Source organism: Eleutherodactylus coqui, chromosome 5 (assembly GCF_035609145.1).
Source record: "Eleutherodactylus coqui strain aEleCoq1 chromosome 5, aEleCoq1.hap1, whole genome shotgun sequence".
NCBI classification, from domain to species: domain Eukaryota; kingdom Metazoa; phylum Chordata; class Amphibia; order Anura; family Eleutherodactylidae; genus Eleutherodactylus; species Eleutherodactylus coqui.
The window spans coordinates 46371035-46390789 of record NC_089841.1 but is presented as its reverse complement, the minus strand read 5'-3'; the positions used below and the strand labels follow the sequence as shown (position 1 = coordinate 46390789).

Genomic DNA, 19755 nt, shown 5'->3' with positions numbered 1-19755 from the left:
CGGGGCTTTAAAATCCCCGCCTGCTGAATGATCTGCCTCTGATTGGTCACAGCCCTGACCAATCAGAGGCAGGTTTCACTCACACACCCATTCATGAATTCATGAATGGGTGAGTGACTGCTGCCTCTCAGCGCTGAGCCAATCAGGGGCAGGTCTGACTCACATCCATTTATGAATTCATGAATGGGTGTGAGTGAGGCATGCCTCTGATTGGCTCAGCGCTGAGCCAATCAGGGGGCAGGTCTGACTCACACCCCCTTCACACCCACTGCAGGACGGCCGCACGGAGCTCCGGCTGCCGGGAGAAGGTGAGTACACAATTTTTTTTTATTTTAACACATTTTAGGATGAATTGCAGGGAAGGGCTTATATATTTAAGCCCTTACCGACAATTCATCCCGGGCTCGCCCGCAGCTAGAGATGAGCGAGCACCAAAATGCTCAGGTGCTCGTTATTCGGGATGAACTTATCGCGATGCTCGAGGGTTCGTTTCGAATAACGAACCCCATTGAAGTCAATGGGCGACCCGAGCATTTTTGTATTTCGCCGATGCTCGCTAAGGTTTTCATGTGTGAAAATCTGGGCAATTCAAGAAAGTGATGGGAACGACACAGCAACGGATAGGGCAGGTGAGGGGCTACATGTTGGGCTGCATCTCAAGTTCACAGGTCCCACTATAAAGCCACAATACCGGCAAGAGTGGGCCCCCCCCCCCCCCCTCCCAACAACTTTTACTTCTGAAAAGCCCTCATTAGCATGGCATACCTTAGCTAAGCACCACACTAGCTACAACAAAGCACAATCACTGCCTGGATGACACTCCGCTGCCACTTCTCCTGGGTTACATGCTGCCCAACCCCCCCCCCCCCCCCGCACGACGCAGTGTCCACAGCGCACAACAAACTGTCCCTGCGCAGCCTTCAGCTGCCCTCATGCCACACCACCCTCATGTCTATTTATAAGTGCGTCTGCCATGAGGAGGAACCGCAGGCACACACTGCAGAGGGGTTGGCACGGCTAGGCAGCGACCCTCTTTAAAAGTGGTGGGGCGATAGCCCACAATGCTGTACAGAAGCAATGAGAAATAGAATCCTGTGCCACCGCCATCAGGAGCTGCACACGTGGGCATAGCAAATGGGGAACCTATGTGCCACACACTATTCATTCTGTAAAGGTGTCTGCATGCCCCAGTCAGACTGGTAATATGTACCTTAACAGTAACCGCGTTGGTGGTAATGTGGTGGTGACTGCGGACCTAGTAGCGCGGTTTTATTTTGTTGGTTTTCGGAATGTGGCCAGGATTAAGTGGGCCGTGGCGGGGGGATGGTGGGGGGGCTCTCTTGTAGTGTCGGTAAAGGTGAAATTCTTGGACTGCCACCACACGAACCAATGCAAAGGCATTTGCCAAGAATGTTTTCCCTGTTGGAGGAGGAGGAGGGGGATGTTTTTGAGGCACTACGTGTCCTCTCCACGTGTCCGTGGTTATATGCACCTTAACAGTAACCGCGTTGGTGGGAAATGGCCTCGCCGCCATCATGTCTTTGGGAAGCCTCTGTTTCCACACCCCAGAGACATACCATTAGCAGCGGTATAGGCAGAGCCCATTATTCGTAACATTTCAGCTGTAGCATTAGGACAGGCCCCACTAACATATCACTAGCAGCATTATAGGAGGAGCGCAGTCTTCGTTCCATGTCAGTAATAGTAGCACTCAAGACAGGCCCCAGTAACAATTCCGAAGCAGCAGTATAGCGGGAGCGCAGTCTTCGTTCCATGTCAGCAATAGTAGCACTCAAGACAAGCCCCAGTAACAATTCCGAAGCAGCAGTATAGGGGGAGCGCAGTCTTCGTTCCATGTCAGTAATAGTAGCACTCAAGACAGGCCCCAGTAACAATTCCGAAGCAGCAGTATAGCGGGAGCGCAGTCTTCGTTCCATGTCAGCAATAGTAGCACTCAAGACAGGCCCCAGTAACAATTCCGAAGCAGCAGTATAGTGGGAGCGCAGTCTTAGTTCCATTTCAGTAGCTGCAGTATAGCCAAGGCCCAAGTTACATTTATGTAGCTAAAGTGTAGGCCAACCCCACACACACTTCTGTACCAGGAGTGCAGGCGAAGAACATACAAATTGCTATGATTACACTGTAGGTGAGGGCCCCAAAAAATTGGTGTACCAACAGTACTAATGTACCTCAGTAAAAATTGGCCATGCCCAACCAAGATGGCAGGTGAAACCCATTAATCGCTTTGGTTAATGTGGCTTAAGTGGTAACTAGGCCTGGAGGCAGCCCAGTTTAACGAAAAATTGGTTCAAGTTAAAGTTTCAACGCTTTTAAGAGCATTGAAACATATAAAAATTGTTTAGAAAAATTAGATGAGTGAGCCTTGTGGCCCTAAGAAAAATTGCCCGTTCAGCGTGATTACGTGAGGTTTCAGGAGGAGGAGCAGGAGGAGGAGGAGGAATATTAGACACAGATTGATGAAGCAGAAATGTCCCCGTTTTGGATGGTGAGAGAGAACGTAGCTTCCATCCGCGGGTGCAGCCTACGTATTGCTTACGTATCGCTGCTGTCCGCTGGTTGAGAATAGAAGTCTGGGGAAATCCAGACTTTGTTCATCTTGATGAGTGTTAGCCTGTCGGCACTGTCGGTTGACAGGCGGGTACGCTTATCTGTGATGATTCCCCCAGCCGCACTAAACACCCTCTCCGACAAGACGCTAGCCGCAGGACAAGCAAGCACCTCCAGGGCATACAGCGCTAGTTCAGGCCACGTGTCCAGCTTCGACACCCAGTAGTTGTAGGTGGCAGAGGCGTCACGGAGGACGGTCGTGCGATCCGCTACGTACTCCCTCACCATCCTTTTACAGTGCTCCCGCCGACTCAGCCTTGACTGGGGAGCGGTGACACAGTCTTGGTGGGGAGCCATAAAGCTGTCCAGGCCCTTAAAGACTGTTGCACTGCCTGGGCTGTACATGCTGCTCGATCTCCGCACCTCCCCTGCTACCTGGCCCTCGGAACTGCGCCTTCTGCCACTAGCGCTGTCGGATGGGAATTTTACCATCAGCTTGTCCGCCAGGGTCCTGTGGTATAGCAACACTCTCGAACCCCTTTCCTCTTCGGGAATGAGACTGGGAAGGTTCTCCTTATAGCGTGGGTCGAGCAGTGTGTACACCCAGTAATCCGTAGTGGCCAGAATGCGTGCAACGCGAGGGTCACGAGAAAGGCATCCTAACATGAAGTCAGCCATGTGTGCCAGGGTACCCGTACGCAACACATGGCTGTCTTCACTAGGAAGGATCCTCCTCCTCCTCCTCCTCCTCCTCCTCCTCAGGCCATACACGCTGAAAGGATGACAGGCAAGCAGCAGGGGCACCGTCAGCAGTGGGCCAAGCTGTCTCTTCCCCCTCCTCCTCATCCTCCTCATGCTCCTCCTCCTCCTCCTCCTGAATGTGCTGAGATATAGACAGGAGGGTGCTCTGACTATCCAGCGACATACTGTCTTCCCCCGCCTCCGTTTCCGAGCGCAAAGCATCTGCCTTTATGGTTTGCAGGGAACTTCTCAAGATGCATAGCAGAGGAATGGTGACGCTAATGATTGCAGCATCGCCGCTCACCACCTGGGTAGACTGCTCAAAGTTTCCAAGGACCTGGCAGATGTCTGCCAACCAGGCCCACTCTTCTGAAAATAATTGAGGAGGCTGACTCCCACTGCGCCGCCCATGTTGGAGTTGGTATTCCACGATAGCTCTACGCTGCTCATAGAGCCTGGCCAACATGTGGAGCGTAGAGTTCCACCGTGTGGGCACGTCGCACAGCAGTCGGTGCACTGGCAGATTAAAGCGATGTTGCAGGGTGGCAGCGTCCGTGTGGGACTTGCGGAAATGTGCGCAGAGCCGGCGCACCTTTACTAGCAGGTCTGACAAGCGTGGGTAGCTTTTCAGAAAGCGCTGAACCACCAAATTAAAGACGTGGGCCAGGCATGGCACGTACGTGAGGCTGCCGAGCTGCAGAGCCGCCACCAGGTTACGGCCGTTGTCACACACGACCATGCCCGGTTGGAGGCTCAGCGGCGCAAGCCAGCGGTCGGTCTGCTCTGTCAGACCCTGCAGCAGTTCGTGGGCCGTGTGCCTCCTATCTCCTAAGCTGAGTAGTTTCAGCACGGCCTGCTGACGCTTGCCCACCGCTGTGCTGCCACGCTGCGCGACACCGACTGCTGGCGACGTCCTGCTGCTGCTGACACATCTAGATTGCGAGACAGAGGTTGAGGAGGAGGAGGAGGAGGAGGGTGCTTTAGTGGAGGAAGCATACACCGCCGAACATACCACCACCGAGCTGTGGCCCGCAATTCTGGGGGTGGGTAGGACATGAGCGGTCCCAGGCTCTGACTCTGTCCCAGCCTCCACTAAATTCACCCAATGTGCCGTCAGGGAGATGTAGTGGCCCTGCCCGCCTGTGCTTGCCCACGTGTCCGTAGTTAAGTGGACCTTGCCACTAACCGCATTGGTGAGGGCGCGTACAATGTTGCGGGAGACGTGGTCGTGCAGGGCTGGGATGGCACATCGGGAAAAGTAGTGGCGACTGGGAACTGAGTAGCGCGGGGCCGCCGCCGCCATCATAGCTTTGAAAGCCTCCGTTTCCACAACCCTATACGGCAGCATCTCAAGGCTGATAAATTTGGCTATGTGGACGGTTAACGATTGAGCGTGCGGGTGCGTGGCGGCGTACTTGCGCTTGCGCTCCAACAGTTGCGCTAGCGACGGCTGGACGGTGCGCTGAACTACATTGGTGGATGGGGCCGAGGACAGCGGAGGTGAGGGTGTGGGTGCAGGCCATGAGACGGTAGTGCCTGTGTCCTGAGAGGGGGGTTGTATCTCAGTGGCAGGTTGGGGCACAGGGGGAGAGGCAGCGGTGCAAACCGGAGGCGGTGAACGGCCTTCGTCCCACCTTGTGGGGTGCTTGGCCATCATATGTCTGCGCATGCTGGTGGTGGTGAGGCTGTTGGTGGTGGCTCCCCGGCTGATCTTGGCGCGACAAAGGTTGCACACCACTGTTCGTCAGGCGTCTCTGTGAAAAACTGCCAGACCTTAGAGCACCTTGGCCTCTGCAGGGTGGCATGGCGCGAGGGTGCGCTTTGGGAAACAGTTGGTGGATTATTCGGTCTGGCCCTGCCTCTACCCCTGGCCACCGCACTGCCTCTTGCAACCTGCCCTGCTGCTGCCCGTGCCTCCCCCTCTGAAGACCTGTCCTGTGTAGGCGTTGCACACCAGGTGGGGTCAGTCACCTCATCGTCCTGCTGCTCTTCCTCCGAATCCTCTGTGCGCTCCTCCCTCGGACTTACTGCCCTTACTACTACCTCACTGCAAGACAACTGTGTCTCATCGTCATCGTCCTCCTCACCCACAGAAAGTTCTTGAGACAGTTGGCGGAAGTCCCCAGCCTCATCCCCCGGACCCCGGGAACTTTCCAATGGTTGTGCATCAGTGACGATAAACTCCTCTGGTGGGAGAGGAACCACTGCTGCCCAATCTGAGCAGGGGCCCGAGAACAGTTCCTGGGAGTCTTCCCGCTCCTGAGCATGTGTCATTGTAGTGGAGTGAGGAGGCTGGGAGGAAGGAGGAGCAGCAGACAGAGGATTCGGATTTGCAGCAGTGGATGGCGCAGAACTGTGGCTGGACGATAGGTTGCTCGAAGCACTTTCTGCCATCCAGGACAGGACCTGCTCACACTGCTCATTTTCTAATAAAGGTCTACCGCGTGGACCCATTAATTGGGCGATGAATGTGGGGACGCCAGAAACGTGCCTCTCTCCTAATCGCGCAGCAGTCGGCTGCGATACACCTTGATCAGGAGCTCGCCCTATGCCCACACCCTCACTTGGGCCTACGCGTCCTCGGCCACGTCCACGTCCACGTCCTCTAGGCTTACCCCTACCCCTCAGCATGCTGTATTACCAGTGATTTGATTTCACAGGCAGGAAATAAATTGGCGCAAGCCTGCAGGCCAAATATAATTTTTTAACTTTTTTTAAAAAGGAAAGGCCCACTGCCTCTAGTGAATGAATAATAAGTTTAATAACTGTGTTGCGGCCCTGCAAAAGTGTCACAGAACTTTCCTGTTGCAGAGTTATTAACTGTGGCAGAGCAGGTATTTCCGAGGCAGGAAAGAAATTGGCGCAAGGCTGCACTCAACCGTAGCTGGTTGCGTCTGATTTTTTTACGTTCTCCACGCAGCACACACGTACCCAGAGCCCTGACGGCTGTCAGAGGCAGGGCAAATATACCTTTTTCCCTTTTGTTTAAAAGGAGAGGCCCACTGCCTCTAATGAATGAATAATAAGTTTAATAACTGTGTTGCGGCCCTGCAAAAGTGTCACAGAACTTTACTGTTGCAGAGTTATTAACTGTGGCAGAGCAGGTATTTCCCAGGCAGGAAAGAAATTGGCGCAAGGCTGCACTCAACCGTAGCTGGTTGCGTCTGATTTTTTTACGTTCTCCACGCAGCACACACGTACCCAGAGCCCTTAGGACTGACAGAGGCAGGGCAAATATACTTTTTTCCCTTTTGTTTAAAAGGATAGGCCCACTGCGTCTATTCACTGAATAATAAGTTTAATAACTGACACTGTGTTGCGGCCCTGCAAAAGTGTCACAGAACTTTACTGTTGCAGAGTTATTAACTGTGGCAGAGCAGGTATTTCCCAGGCAGGAAAGAAATTGGCGCAAGGCTGCACTCAACCGTAGCTGGTTGCGTCTGATTTTTCTACGTTCTCCACGCAGCACACACGTACCCAGAGCCCTTAGGACTGACAGAGGCAGGGCAAATATACTTTTTTCCCTTTTGTTTAAAAGGATAGGCCCACTGCGTCTATTCACTGAATAATTTTAATAACTGTGTTGCGGCCCTGCAAAACTGTCACAGAACTTTACTGTTGCAGAGTTACTAACTGTGGCAGAGCAGGTATTTCCCAGGCAGGAAAGAAATTGGCGCAAGGCTGCACTCAACCGTAGCTGGTTGCGTCTGATTTTTTTACGTTCTCCACGCAGCACACACGTACCCAGAGCCCTGACGGCTGTCAGAGGCAGGGCAAATATACTTTTTTCCCTTTTGTTTAAAAGGAAAGGCCCACTGTGCCTATTCAATGACTAATATAACTGTGTTGCGGCCCTGCAAAAGTGTCACAGAACTTTACTGTTGCAGAGTTATTAACTGTGGCAGAGCAGGTATTTCCCAGGCAGGAAAGAAATTGGCGCAAGGCTGCACTCAACCGTAGCTGGTTGCGTCTGATTTTTTTACTTTCTCCACGCAGCACACACGTACCCAGAGCCCTGACGGCTGTCAGAGGCAGGGCAAATATAATTTTTTTCCCTTTTGTTTAAAAGGAAAGGCCCACTGTGCCTATTCAATGACTAATAACTGTGTTGTGGCCCTGCCTACACAATACTGTGCCTGTAGTATCAATGCAGGGTGCAATGCTCTGCACCGCCGATTTTGAGGAAAAAACAAAAAGCAACACAGCTAACAGCAGCCTGCACAGTACTCCACACAGTTAAATGTGGCCCTAGAAAGGTCCGTTGAGGTTCTTGAAGGCTACACTCACTCCTAACACTCTCCCTGCCTAAGCACCGCTTCTGTCCCTAATGCCGGGTGCAATGCTCTGCACTGCCGATTTTGAGAAAAAAAAAAATTTCTCCACTGCTAACAGCAGCCTGCACACACGTAGATGTGGCCCTAAGAAGGACCGTTGGGGTTCTTGAAGCCTACACTCACTACAAACACTCTCCCTACAGCAACTCCAATAGAACAGCACTGTCCCTCAGCTATCTCACAAGGCATGTGTGGCGAGCCGCGGGAGGGGCCGACTTTTATACTCGGGTGACATCTGATCGCCCCAGCCACTCACAGCAGGGGGGTGGTATAGGGCTTGAACGTCACAGGGGGAAGTTGTAATGCCTTCCCTGTCTTTCAATTGGCCAGAAAAGCGCGCTAACGTCTCAGAGAGGAAACTGAAAGTAACCGGAACACCGCGTGGTACTCGTTACGAGTAACGAGCATCCCGAACACCCTAATATTCGCACGAATATCAAGCTCGGACGAGTACGTTCGCTCATCTCTACCAGCAGCGCATTGCTTTAAATGGAGGCGGCTCTATTGCCGTCTCCATTGAATGCAATGCGCTGGACAGCTCCGGCCCATTTCTAATGAAAAGCGGCTAGGAGCAGATTTTCGGGCGATTTGCGGATGCGCATCCGTCATGCGATCCGCAAATCGCGCGAAAAAACGCCCGTCTGACTAAGGCCTTAAAGTGACACATGTCAGAATTCCAAAAGTTGGCCGGGTCATTAAGGCGCAGAGAGGCTTGGTCATTAAGGCTGGGTTCACACAGGGCGGAATTGCCATGGAATTTATGTGCACACTTTCTGCCTGCAATGTTTATCCCGGGATAAAGCAGCAAAGTGGACAAAATTTGCAAAAATCTCGTCCACACGCTGCGACCAAGCCGCGCTGAAATTGACATGCCGCACGGAAATTAAAGCCACGACATGTCAATTGTATCCCCGTTCACGCAGCGGCCTCTCTCCTCTGTATGGGGAGAGATGGCCGCAGCAGAATACAGGTGGCAAAAGCGCTTCAATGTTTTATCTGTGTCGTCATTTCGCAAGATTTTCGCTGGATTTCTGTCCCGTGTAACCGCAGCGTAAGGGGTTAAAATTGCATACAATATTACATGACCATTATTTTACACTCGTTGTCTAAGGAATCCCTACCCTAGAAGTTGCCGGAAACTGTGTGATTGTAAGGTTGTTATAAGTAAGTGATTACATATCAGAGCAAAAGCATCATTTATTGTGGACAACTGACCTCTTGTAGGGAGGCTCTAGTACCTTGTTGTACCGCCTCTAGCTTGTATACAAGATGTGATACAGGCAGGCATGGAGGCTCTAGTACCCTGTTGTACTGACTCTAGCTTGGATACAAGATGTGATACGGGGGGGGCATGGAGGCTCTAGTACCCTGTTGTACCGCCTCTAGCTTGGATACAAGATGTGATACAGGCAGACATGGAGGCTCTAGTACCCTGTTGTACCGCCTCTAGCTTGTATACAAGATGTGATACAGGTAGGCATGGAGGCTCTAGTACCCTGTTGTACCGCCTCTAGCTTGTAGACAAGATGTGATACAGGCAGACATGGAGGCTCTAGTACCCTGTTGTACTGCTCTAGCTTGGATACAAGGTGTGATATGGTGGTCATGGAGGCTCTAGTACCCTGTTGTACCACCTCTAGCTTGGATGCAAGATGTGATAAGGGTGGGCATGGAGGCTCTAGTACCCTGTTGTACCACCTATAGCTTGGATACAAGATGTGATATAGGCAGGCATGGAGGCTCTAGTACCCTGTTGTACCGCCTCTAGCTTGGATACAAGATGTGATTCAGGTGGGCATGGAGGCTCTAGTACCCTGTTGTACCACCTATAGCTTGGATACAAGATGTGATATAGGCAGGCATGGAGGCTCTAGTTCCCTGTTGTACCGCCTCTAGCTTGTAGACAAGATGTGATACAGGCAGACATGGAGGCTCTAGTACCCTGTTGTACTGCTCTAGCTTGGATACAAGGTGTGATATGGTGGTCATGGAGGCTCTAGTACCCTGTTGTACCACCTCTAGCTTGGATGCAAGATGTGATAAGGGTGGGCATGGAGGCTCTAGTACCCTGTTGTACCACCTATAGCTTGGATACAAGATGTGATATAGGCAGGCATGGAGGCTCTAGTACCCTGTTGTACCGCCTCTAGCTTGGATACAAGATGTGATTCAGGTGGGCATGGAGGCTCTAGTACCCTGTTGTACCACCTATAGCTTGGATACAAGATGTGATATAGGCAGGCATGGAGGCTCTAGTTCCTTGTTGTACCGCCTCTAGCTTGGATACAAGATGTGATTCAGGTGGGCATGGAGGCTCTAGTACCCTGTTGTACCACCTATAGCTTGGATACAAGATGTGATATAGGCAGGCATGGAGGCTCTAGTACCCTGTTGTACCGCCTCTAGCTTGGAAAAAACATGTGATACAGGTGGGCATGGAGACTCTACTACCCTGTTGTACCGCCTCTAGCTTGGATACAAGATGTGATAGAGGTGGGCATGGAGGCTCTAGTAGCCTGTTGTACCGCCTCTAGCTTGGATACAAGATGTGATTTGGGCGGGCATAGAGGCTCTAGTACCCTGTTGTACCGCCTCTAGCTTGGGTGCAAGATGTGATACTGGGGGCATGGAGACTCTAGTACCCTGTTGTACCACCTCTAGCTTGTATACAAGATGTGATACGGTCAGGGATGGAGGCTCTAGTACCCTGTTGTACCGCCTCTAGCTTGGATACAAGATGTGATACAGGGGGCATGGAGGCTCTAGTACCCTGTTGTACCGCTTCTAGCTTGGATACAAGATGTGATACAGTTAGGCATGGAGGCTCTAGTACCCTGTTGTACCACCTCTAGCTTGTATACAAGATGTGATACAGGGGGCATGGAGGCTCTAGTACCCTGTTGTACCGCCTCTAGCTTAGATACAAGATGTGATACAGGGGGCATAGAGGCTCTAGTACACTGTTGTACCGCCTCTAGCTTGGATACAAGATGTGATACAGGTGGGCATGGAGGCTCTAGTACCCTGTTGTACTGCCTCTAGCTTGGATACAAGATGTGATACGGTCAGGCATGGAGGCTCTAGTACCCTGTTGTACCACCTCTAGCTTGTATACAAGATATGATACAGGTGGGCATGAAGGCTCTAGTATCCTGTTGTACCAGCTCTAGCTTGGATACAAGATGTGATACAGATGGCCATGGAGGCTCTATTACCCTGTTGTACCACCTCTAGCTTGGATACAAGATGTGATACAGCCAGGCATGGAGGCTTTAGTACCCTGTTGTACCACCTCTAGCTTGGATACAAGATGTGATACGGTCAGGGATGGAGGCTCTAGTACCCTGTTGTACCGCTTCTAGCTTGGATACAAGATGTGATACAGGCAGGCATGGAGGCTCTAGTACCCTGTTGTACCGCCTCTAGCTTGGATAGAAGATGTGATACGGTCAGGGATGGAGGCTCTAGTACCCTGTTGTACCGCCTCTAGCTTGGATACAAGATGTGATACAGGGGGCATGGAGGCTCTAGTACCCTGTTGTACCGCCTCTAGCTTGGATACAAGATGTGATACGGTCAGGGATGGAGGCTCTAGTACCCTGTTGTACCGCTTCTAGCTTGGATACAAGATGTGATGCGGTCAGGGATGGAGGTTCTAGTACCCTGTTGTACCACCTCTAGCTTGTATACAAGATGTGATACAGGGGGCATGGAGGCTCTAGTACCCTGTTGTACCGCCTTTAGCTTAGATACAAGATGTGATACAGGGGGCATAGAGGCTCTAGTACACTGTTGTACCGCCTCTAGCTTGGATACAGATGTGATACAGGTGGGCATGGAGGCTCTAGTACCCTGTTGTACTGCCTCTAGCTTGGATACATGATGTGATACGGTCAGGCATGGAGGCTCTAGTACCCTGTTGTACCACCTCTAGCTTGTATACAAGATATGATACAGGTGGGCATGGAGGCTCTAGTATTCTGTTGTACCAGCTCTACCTTGGATACAAGATGTGATACAGATGGGCATGGAGGCTCTAGTACCCTGTTGTACCACCTCTAGCTTGGATACAAGATGTGATACAGCCAGGCATGGAGGCTTTAGTACCCTGTTGTACCACCTCTTGGTTGGATACAAGATGTGATATGGGGGGCATGGAGGCTCTAGTACCCTGTTGTACCGCCTCTAGCTTGGATACAAGATGTGATATGGGGGGCATGGAGGCTCTAGTACCCTGTTGTACCGCCTCTAGCTTGGATACAAGATGTGATGCTCTGTAGTTTCCGATAGTATCAATTTGGAATACATACGACTTTTTGATCGCTAGGGTAACTAGAAAAGTGCATTTCTGGCGTTCTTTATTTATTTTTTTTTCGAACGACGTTCACCGTGCGGGAAAAATAATGTGCTACTTTGATAGATCGGACTTTTACGGACGTGGCGATACCAAATACATATTTTTCATTTATTATTTAGTTTTTTAAATAATAGATATGGCAAAAGGGGGGTGATTTAAACTTTTACAACTTTCAATTTTTTTTCAATTAACCCCTTAATGACATGGCCTATTTTGGCGTTGAGGACCAAGCGATTTTTTGGTATTTTTCCATCTCCATTTTTCAAAAGCCATAACTTTTTTATTTTTCCGTGGACGCGGCCGTGTAAGGGCTTGTTTTTTGCGTGGCGATCTGTAGTTTTTATCGGTGCCACTTTTGGGTATATAGACAATATCGTAAATTTTTTTTTTTTTTTTTTTAATGATAACAGGGAGAGAAAACGCATCAATTCTGCCATAGATTTTTTTTTTTTTTTTACAGCGTTAATCATGCAGCATAAATGACACACTAAAATTTTTCTGCGGGTCGGTACGGTAACAACGATACCAAAATTGTTATATTTTTTTTAGGTTTTTACACTTTTTTGCAATAAAACCCCCTTTTTTTGGAAATCTTTTTTTTTCTCTATAGCTGCATTCAAAGTCCTGTAACTTTTTAGTTTTTTTATGTACGGAGCTCTATGAGGGCTTATTTTTTGCGAGACGAGCTGTAGTTTTTATTGGTACCATTTTGGGAAATGTACGGCTTTTTTGATCACTTTTATTGCATTTTTTGTGAGGCAAAATGCTAAATATTAGCATTTTGCCTCTGTTTTTTAGCGGTTTTTTTTACGGTTTTTGTCGTACAAAATAAAAAGCGTGTTCAACTTTTTGTACACGTCGTTACGGACGCGTCAATACCCAATATGTGGGGTTTTAGTTTTTTTTCCCTTTTTTTATGCTAATATTAGAAAAAGCATAAAAAAGGGGTTTTTTACATTTTTTTTTTTACATTTTTATTTTTTTTACACTTTTCTTTTCTTTTTTTTAATACTATTTGAGTCCCTCTGAGGGACTTACATCACTGTGCCTATGATCGCTGTCATAAGGCATGGCAGAGCTACTGCTCTGCCATGCCTTATCGCTTGTACAGCGATAATAGGCACAGGCAATACAGGACGCCAGTGTCTGGCGTCCTGTTGCCATGGTGACAGGCCGGGCTCTCGCGATAACATCGCGAGTTCCGGCCGGAGACACACAGGGATCGCGATCCCTCTGTGAACTCTTTCCCTGCCGCGATCTACTTAGATCGCGGCAGGGAAGGGGTTAACAGCGGCGGGCGCATCTCCGATGCCCCCCCGCTGTTGGAGCGGGACGCCGGCTGTGACTGACAGCCGGCTCCCGCTGCGGGATAGCGCGGGATCACATGTGATCCCGTGCTATCTCCAGGACGTACCAGGTACGTCATGTTGCGGGAAGTACCAGGCTGCCATGACGTACCAGGTACGTCCAGGAGCGGGAAGGGGTTAAAAAAAACTTTATTGATTTTTTTTTTTTTTTTTTACATTACTTTGAAGTACCCCTGGGGGACTTTAACATGTGATGCTTTGATCGCTCCTGCAGTATGACGTATTGCTATAGCATTACGTCATACTGCTTTTTTTTTTTTTTCTCAACTAATTTTTATTGGGTTTTATAATATATCAAGAGTACATATACAAACATTACATATGCAGTAGACACTGTATACATCGTTACAAAGTTCTTGTTACTGAGTGTTTCAAATTCTACATTTTATGCAGCGATATAAATTCTAAATATGATGAAATACTCTTTAAGTTTAATCAGTAGTTGAAAGGATCAACAAAACAGTTTTTAACCATGTCAAAACTTATTTTTTAACTCGAATTGCTGCCATTTATTCCAAGTGCTATTACATTTTGGGAGACAGTTATTAAATTTTGCATATATTTTTTCATAGCAATAGTGATCTGAAACTGCGCCTCGGAGGTCCCTCATTGAGGGTGGGGAAACCTCTCTCCATTTTTTTGCTATGATGTTTTTGGCGGTTAGTAGAAAATGGCATATCCACTTTCTTTTCTTTTTTGGTATTGTTTGGCAATCGATGAGAAGAAGTGCCAGTTGAGGTAGGCATTGTAGACGTGTGCCAGTTATAAGTTGGATGGTATTGAATACTTCTTTCCAGTAACCATGAATTTGGGGGCACTCCCAGAACAAGTGATATAGGGTACCCTCTTGTCCGCAGCCTCTCCAGCATGAATTAGAGTGAGCTGGAAAGAATCTTGCAATTTTTGAGGGTGTGTAGTACCAGTTGGTTAACACCTTGTAGTGGGTTTGGAGAATGTTGGCCGACAAAGTAGCTTTGTTTGCCCATTCAATGGCTTTCAACCACTTGGGGAGTGGTATGTTTTCTTTTATTGTGTGTTCCCAGTTCAATAAGTGAATCTTTTTTGATCTGTTAAAATTTTGAGTGAGTGCGTTGTAAAAAATTTTAATTTGGGAAGTTTGGGATTTTCTGCATCTGAGAAATATGATCTCCAGTTCTTTTGGGAAGGAGAAGCTGTATATATCGGCGTGTTTGAGAAAGGAGATAGAAGCTTTCTCATATATAAAGATTGAGTCGGGTATATTAAATTTGTTTTGGATTATTTGAAAAGGTATAGGTTTACCATTATTTAGTATGCCGGAGATAGATTTTACTCCCTTCGCCAGCCATCTGTTTAGATTTAGGTCTCGTATAAAATACGAGAGGATTTCAAATGAAAGCTCCGCTGGTGAGCCCTTTGAATCAATCTTATATCCAAGGGCCAATTGGTTCCAATAATTTAGGGTGTTTGACATTAATAAGGAGATATTTTGAAGATCTATTAATGGTTGGATCTTCTGAATCAGAGCCCCCAGAATTAAGGCTTTAATTAAAGAGCTTAGGTGTTTATCTCCATTTCTATTTTTCTCTATGTGGCACCAGGATGGAGATGGTTGGGGCTTCAGCCATATACTAGATTGGCTTAATAGAGAAGCTTTATAGTAGGATTGGAGGTTGGGTACACCGAGGCCTCCTTGTTTCCTATGTTGGTATAGTATGGACGCTGCCAGTCTCGGTTTCTTGCCACTCCAAATGAAGTTGAGTAGTTGTCTCTGGAATTTTTGAATCGTGGATAGGGGAATTGGATATGCCAGTGTGCGGAACAGATATAGGATTTTCGGGAGTAATATCATTTTATAAAGTGCCATTCTGCCAAACCAAGATAATTCTTTTTTGCCCATCTCTTTCATCTCTGTTTGGAGGGAAACATATAGGGGGTCAAAGTTTGCAGAGATTGTTTCCAATGGGTTTTGGCATATGTTGGTGCCTAAGTATGGTATCTCGGTTTTCCATTGCAAAGGAAACTCCCTTTGTATATCTAATTTTAAATCAGAATCGACATTAATCCCCAATATCTGGGATTTGTCAGAGTTTAGCTTGTATAATGAGGCTCTGCTATATTGGGTGATACAGTTGTTTACTTCTCTTAGGGAGTTTAGGGGGTCTGTCATGGTGACAATAATGTCATCGGCAAAAAGACCGATTTTGTGTTGTCTTAATCCCATAGAAACTCCTCTTATTTCTGGGGAGGATCTAATCATTGCCGCAAGGGGCTCTATCGTCATAACAAATAATAATGGGGACAGAGGGCAGCCCTGTCGGGTACCATTTGATATAGAAAAGGATGAAGACAACACCCCGTCAGCTAGTACAGCTTGGACCGCCCGTATAAAGCCCTCGCCCACTCCAAATCTCCGGAGCACTTCAAAAGCAAAGCCCCAGTGCACTCTATCGAACGCCTTCTCTGCATCCAGGGAAAGGAGGAGAGAAGGCGTCCGACTCGAGTTTATCTGTTCAAGCAAGTTCTGGATTTTGCGTGTGCCGTCTGCGGCACTTCTTCCTTTCGTAAAACCTACTTGGTCATTGTGTATGACCTTGGGCAGGACCTCTAGGAGCCTATAGGCCAATATTTTGGCATATATTTTTAAATCAGAATTTAGAAGGGAGATAGGTCTAAAATTTGCTGGTGTTGTGGGGGATTTGCCTAGCTTGGGTATAGTGACGATGGTGGCTTGGAGTATTTCTTCATGCATAATGCCTTGTTCCATCGTCTCATTAAATAGCGAGTTTAGGTGGGGAGTCAGCATGTGAGCGAAATTTTTGTAGTATTCATTTGAAAGACCGTCAGGTCCAGGGGATTTGTGACTTTTCAGGTCATGTATGTCATACTGCTTTTTGACAGGCAGTCTATCAAGCCACCCCACGGGGATGGCTTGATAGGCAGTCTGTTAAGGCAGCCCTGGGGCCTTTCATTAGGCCCCCGGCTGCCATGAAACCTGCACGGCTCCCTCGATCTCACCGCGGGGGGACTGTGCGGGACCCCCGAACATCGGGAGGGATTTAAATGCCGCTGTCAGAATTGACAGCGGCATTTAAATGGTAAATAGCCGCGATCGTCCGTGCGGCCGCAAACGGCTATTGCCCGCGGGTGTCAGCTGTTATAAACAGCTGACGCCCGCACTGTATGAAGAGAGGTTGCCACACAACTTCTCTTCATACATACCCCAACGCTCCATGACGTACCGGAACGTCATTGGTCGTGAAGGGGTTAAACCCCAAAATGGATACCCCCGTTTGTCCTGTGTTCAGAAATATACCCATTATGGTCCTAATCTTATGTCTGTATGGACAACGGGGCCCAAACCGAAAGGAGCAACCGGTGGCTTTGAGAACAGACATTTTGCTTGAAGGTGATTTAGGCCCCATTGCCCACTTGTAGAACCCTTGAGCGGCCAAAACAGAGATCCCCACAATGGGCCCATTTTGAATACTAGACCCCTTAACGAGTTCATCTAGGGGTGTACTGCCTATTTTGACCCCACAGTTTTTGAATCTCAGCAGAGTAGAATGAAAAACCGCAGTGATCACGTGACAAGAGACCGCTCACCGCAGCCCTCAGTCACTGCTCCAGGCTCTCGGCTACCTTTAGTAGACTTTAAATTTCCCAGGCACTCTCGAGCTTCTGCGCTTGCGTTCGCCATTTTGCAAATGGGTGCATGTGCTGAAGTTGGGGAAAGGTCCGCGGATAAAGATCCCGTCGGGGGACATCGCTGGAGTCACAGTCATGAATTCTGAGATGAAAATCTGCTACGAAGCCATGCAGACTTTGGTGCAGATTGTCTTGCTTACACTCAAGATTAATGGGGTTGTCTAGCTGTAAACCACTGATGGATAGATAATCAATTATAGACCCCTACTGATTAGCTGGCCATGAGGATGGTGTGTTTGTGCATGTAGCTGAATTCTGCACTTAGCAGACATTGCCACTGCAGTGGTCAGGCTTGATATTGCCAGCAAGGTTCTTATTCATTTCAATAGTAATATGACCTGTAATACCAAGCCTGGCCACTACAGTGGAAATGGAGCTGTCTATTTCCCGCAAAAATCAGCCCTGTGCACAAGCGCACCGACGGCTGATCAGTGAGGGTCTTGGATGACAGACTCCCTCCAATCTAGTATTAATAGTTTATCCTAAGGCTAGGTTGTCAACCATTTATAACTGGACAACCCCTTTAACAATGGAGGATAATAGGTTTTTCTTGATGGACTTGTGTCTTTCCACCTTCTGGACCCCTTCTGTAGCTGTAGAAGAAGGTAAATGTATTGTTTGTATTTTCTTTGCATTTTTCGCCAGCATCACTTGAGTTTATTATATATTTCCTGTCGTGTTTGCGGAACATTTACCACAATAATCGCGCCTTGAGGCCGCTTCCTGACACTACTCGCTGCAGCCTTATCTCAGGAGGAAGTAGCTGCATTATTTCAGCTTGCCACCTGAAATCTAACCCTTTCATCCTTCTTCAGAAGACGTCTTACAGCATATGACTTGTGCAGAGGTGTCCTTAGATGTGTGCAGGTCTGAGGTTTACAGCAGCTACACCAGCAGACCAGGAATATTAACTCTTAAGGGGGCGGCCATTATAGTTTTTCTGTATTTTCCTCCCCAAGTTATATTTTTGAGCGGTAACCTGTAATGTGCCTTATAAGTTACTGAATTACGTTTTAAAATTCTTGGTTGAGGAAAATGGAAAAAAACACAATTGCACCATTTTTTGGGAGGGTCTTTTTTTACAGGATACATGGTGCGGCTAAAACGACATGATAACTTCATTTTGTAATTCGGTACAATTCTACGATAATGACGACACCAAATTTATGTTGTTAATTGTGCGGTATTAAGTAATGTGCTTCTTTAACAGATCGAACTTTTATGGACCCAGTGATACCAAATATATATTTTTGTTTATATATTTTTTTTATTAGAAATCTGGGAAAAAAGGGTTTAAACTTTTACATTTCTTTATTTTTATTAGAATAATTAAAAAAGACTCATTTTTTTTGTCTCCTTAGTGGATTTGAACTTGCAATGATTTGATCACTTCTACAGTATGCTGTCATCCCATTACCGTATATTGTATTTCTGCAGTCAGTCTATGAGCAGCGGTTGAGCACGACCACTTCCCCTCCATTCACTTCAGTGGGACTTTTGGAGATAGAGTAGTTTCGCACTTGAGCTCAACCATCTCCAGCAGGCCCATTGAAATGAATGGAGTGGATGTGGTCACGCTCAGCCGCCCCTTCACTCACTCCTGCAGAGATCAGCAATTCTGGACGTGGTGACTTGTGTAGCCAACGTCTATGGTAAACAGAGCTTCTCACTAGGGGGGGACCTCATTTTGCCCCCCATAATGATGTTTCAGTGTTAGAGGAATTTGCTCTTTGGTGGGGGTCCCTCATATATATTCCTGCAGGGCCTGACACTTTCCCTGTGTTCTCTTACAGGCCATGACTGGAGAGTGGATGTCGTCTGACAATGGGGCGAAAAAACCCGCGCCAAACAATAACATTCTGGGCCATGTAATTTACAGACTGATGGACATTGTTCATCCGCCCCCATCGGCGGCACCACCACCTTCATTTCCTCCGTTCCCCATTAAAGGCTGCGTCCTTGGAAATACTTATTCGGGAAAGAGCACCTGCCTGAAGCATTTAGCACAAGGTACCGCGCCATTTTCTACTGTACTTCCACAAATCATAGGGAAACATGTATTAAGTGGAGCATTTCGTACGCCAATCCTGATTGGAAATTTGCCAGAAATCTGTGCAGGCGCACATGCGGTTCGCAGCCACGGCCCGTTTCTGGCACCAAGGGAGGGGTACACAGTGTTGGCTGGCCAAGATAAGACCACCGTCTCTTGTTCGACCCTCAATCCTAGATAGGAGCAGTCAGGATGCGGGGGGACCGAAGGAGAGTCGCTGACATATTTTGGAGTCAGAGTGACTGAGTGAATTAGACAGTCACAGAGCTGCAAGTGTCGCTGCCTCGTTATTTGTATGAGCCGTCTGTGAGCGGTAGGCCACAGCCTGCCTTTGCCAGGTACCGCCTGTAGCTTCACCTCCACCAGATTTAGCCCTCCCTTTGTGTGGGGCCGCATTCATAGAAAACCTGTGCCGCATATGACCCGACGGCCGTGAGTTCGACACCCCTACCCTTTACTGTCTGCGTGGATTATGGGTAACAATCGTCATCATGACTGGTCTAACTTTGACTTGCAGGAATGCTGCCTTCCAATAGGTGGTGCTGCAGGTGTTGAGTTCATCTTTTCATTTGCATATTTCCCAGAGGAGTATGGATGACCCTATAAGTCTCCTCACACCCTCTAGGTGCTCTCCTTTTTTTTTGAGTCCTT

At 48.2% G+C, this 19755-nt stretch overlaps 1 protein-coding gene across 5 annotated transcripts in view; it reads left to right on the top strand.

The window, feature by feature from the left end:
• Nucleotides 1-19755, top strand: part of SPEF2 (sperm flagellar 2) — a 172210-nt gene that overhangs the window by 50211 nt on the left and 102244 nt on the right. For all 5 annotated transcript variants that reach the window (XM_066602444.1, XM_066602443.1, XM_066602442.1 and 2 more), the window contains exon 11: nucleotides 18848-19064. In XM_066602444.1, coding sequence (XP_066458541.1) covers nucleotides 18848-19064 — 217 coding nt within the window. The remainder of the gene's footprint in view (nucleotides 1-18847; nucleotides 19065-19755) is intronic.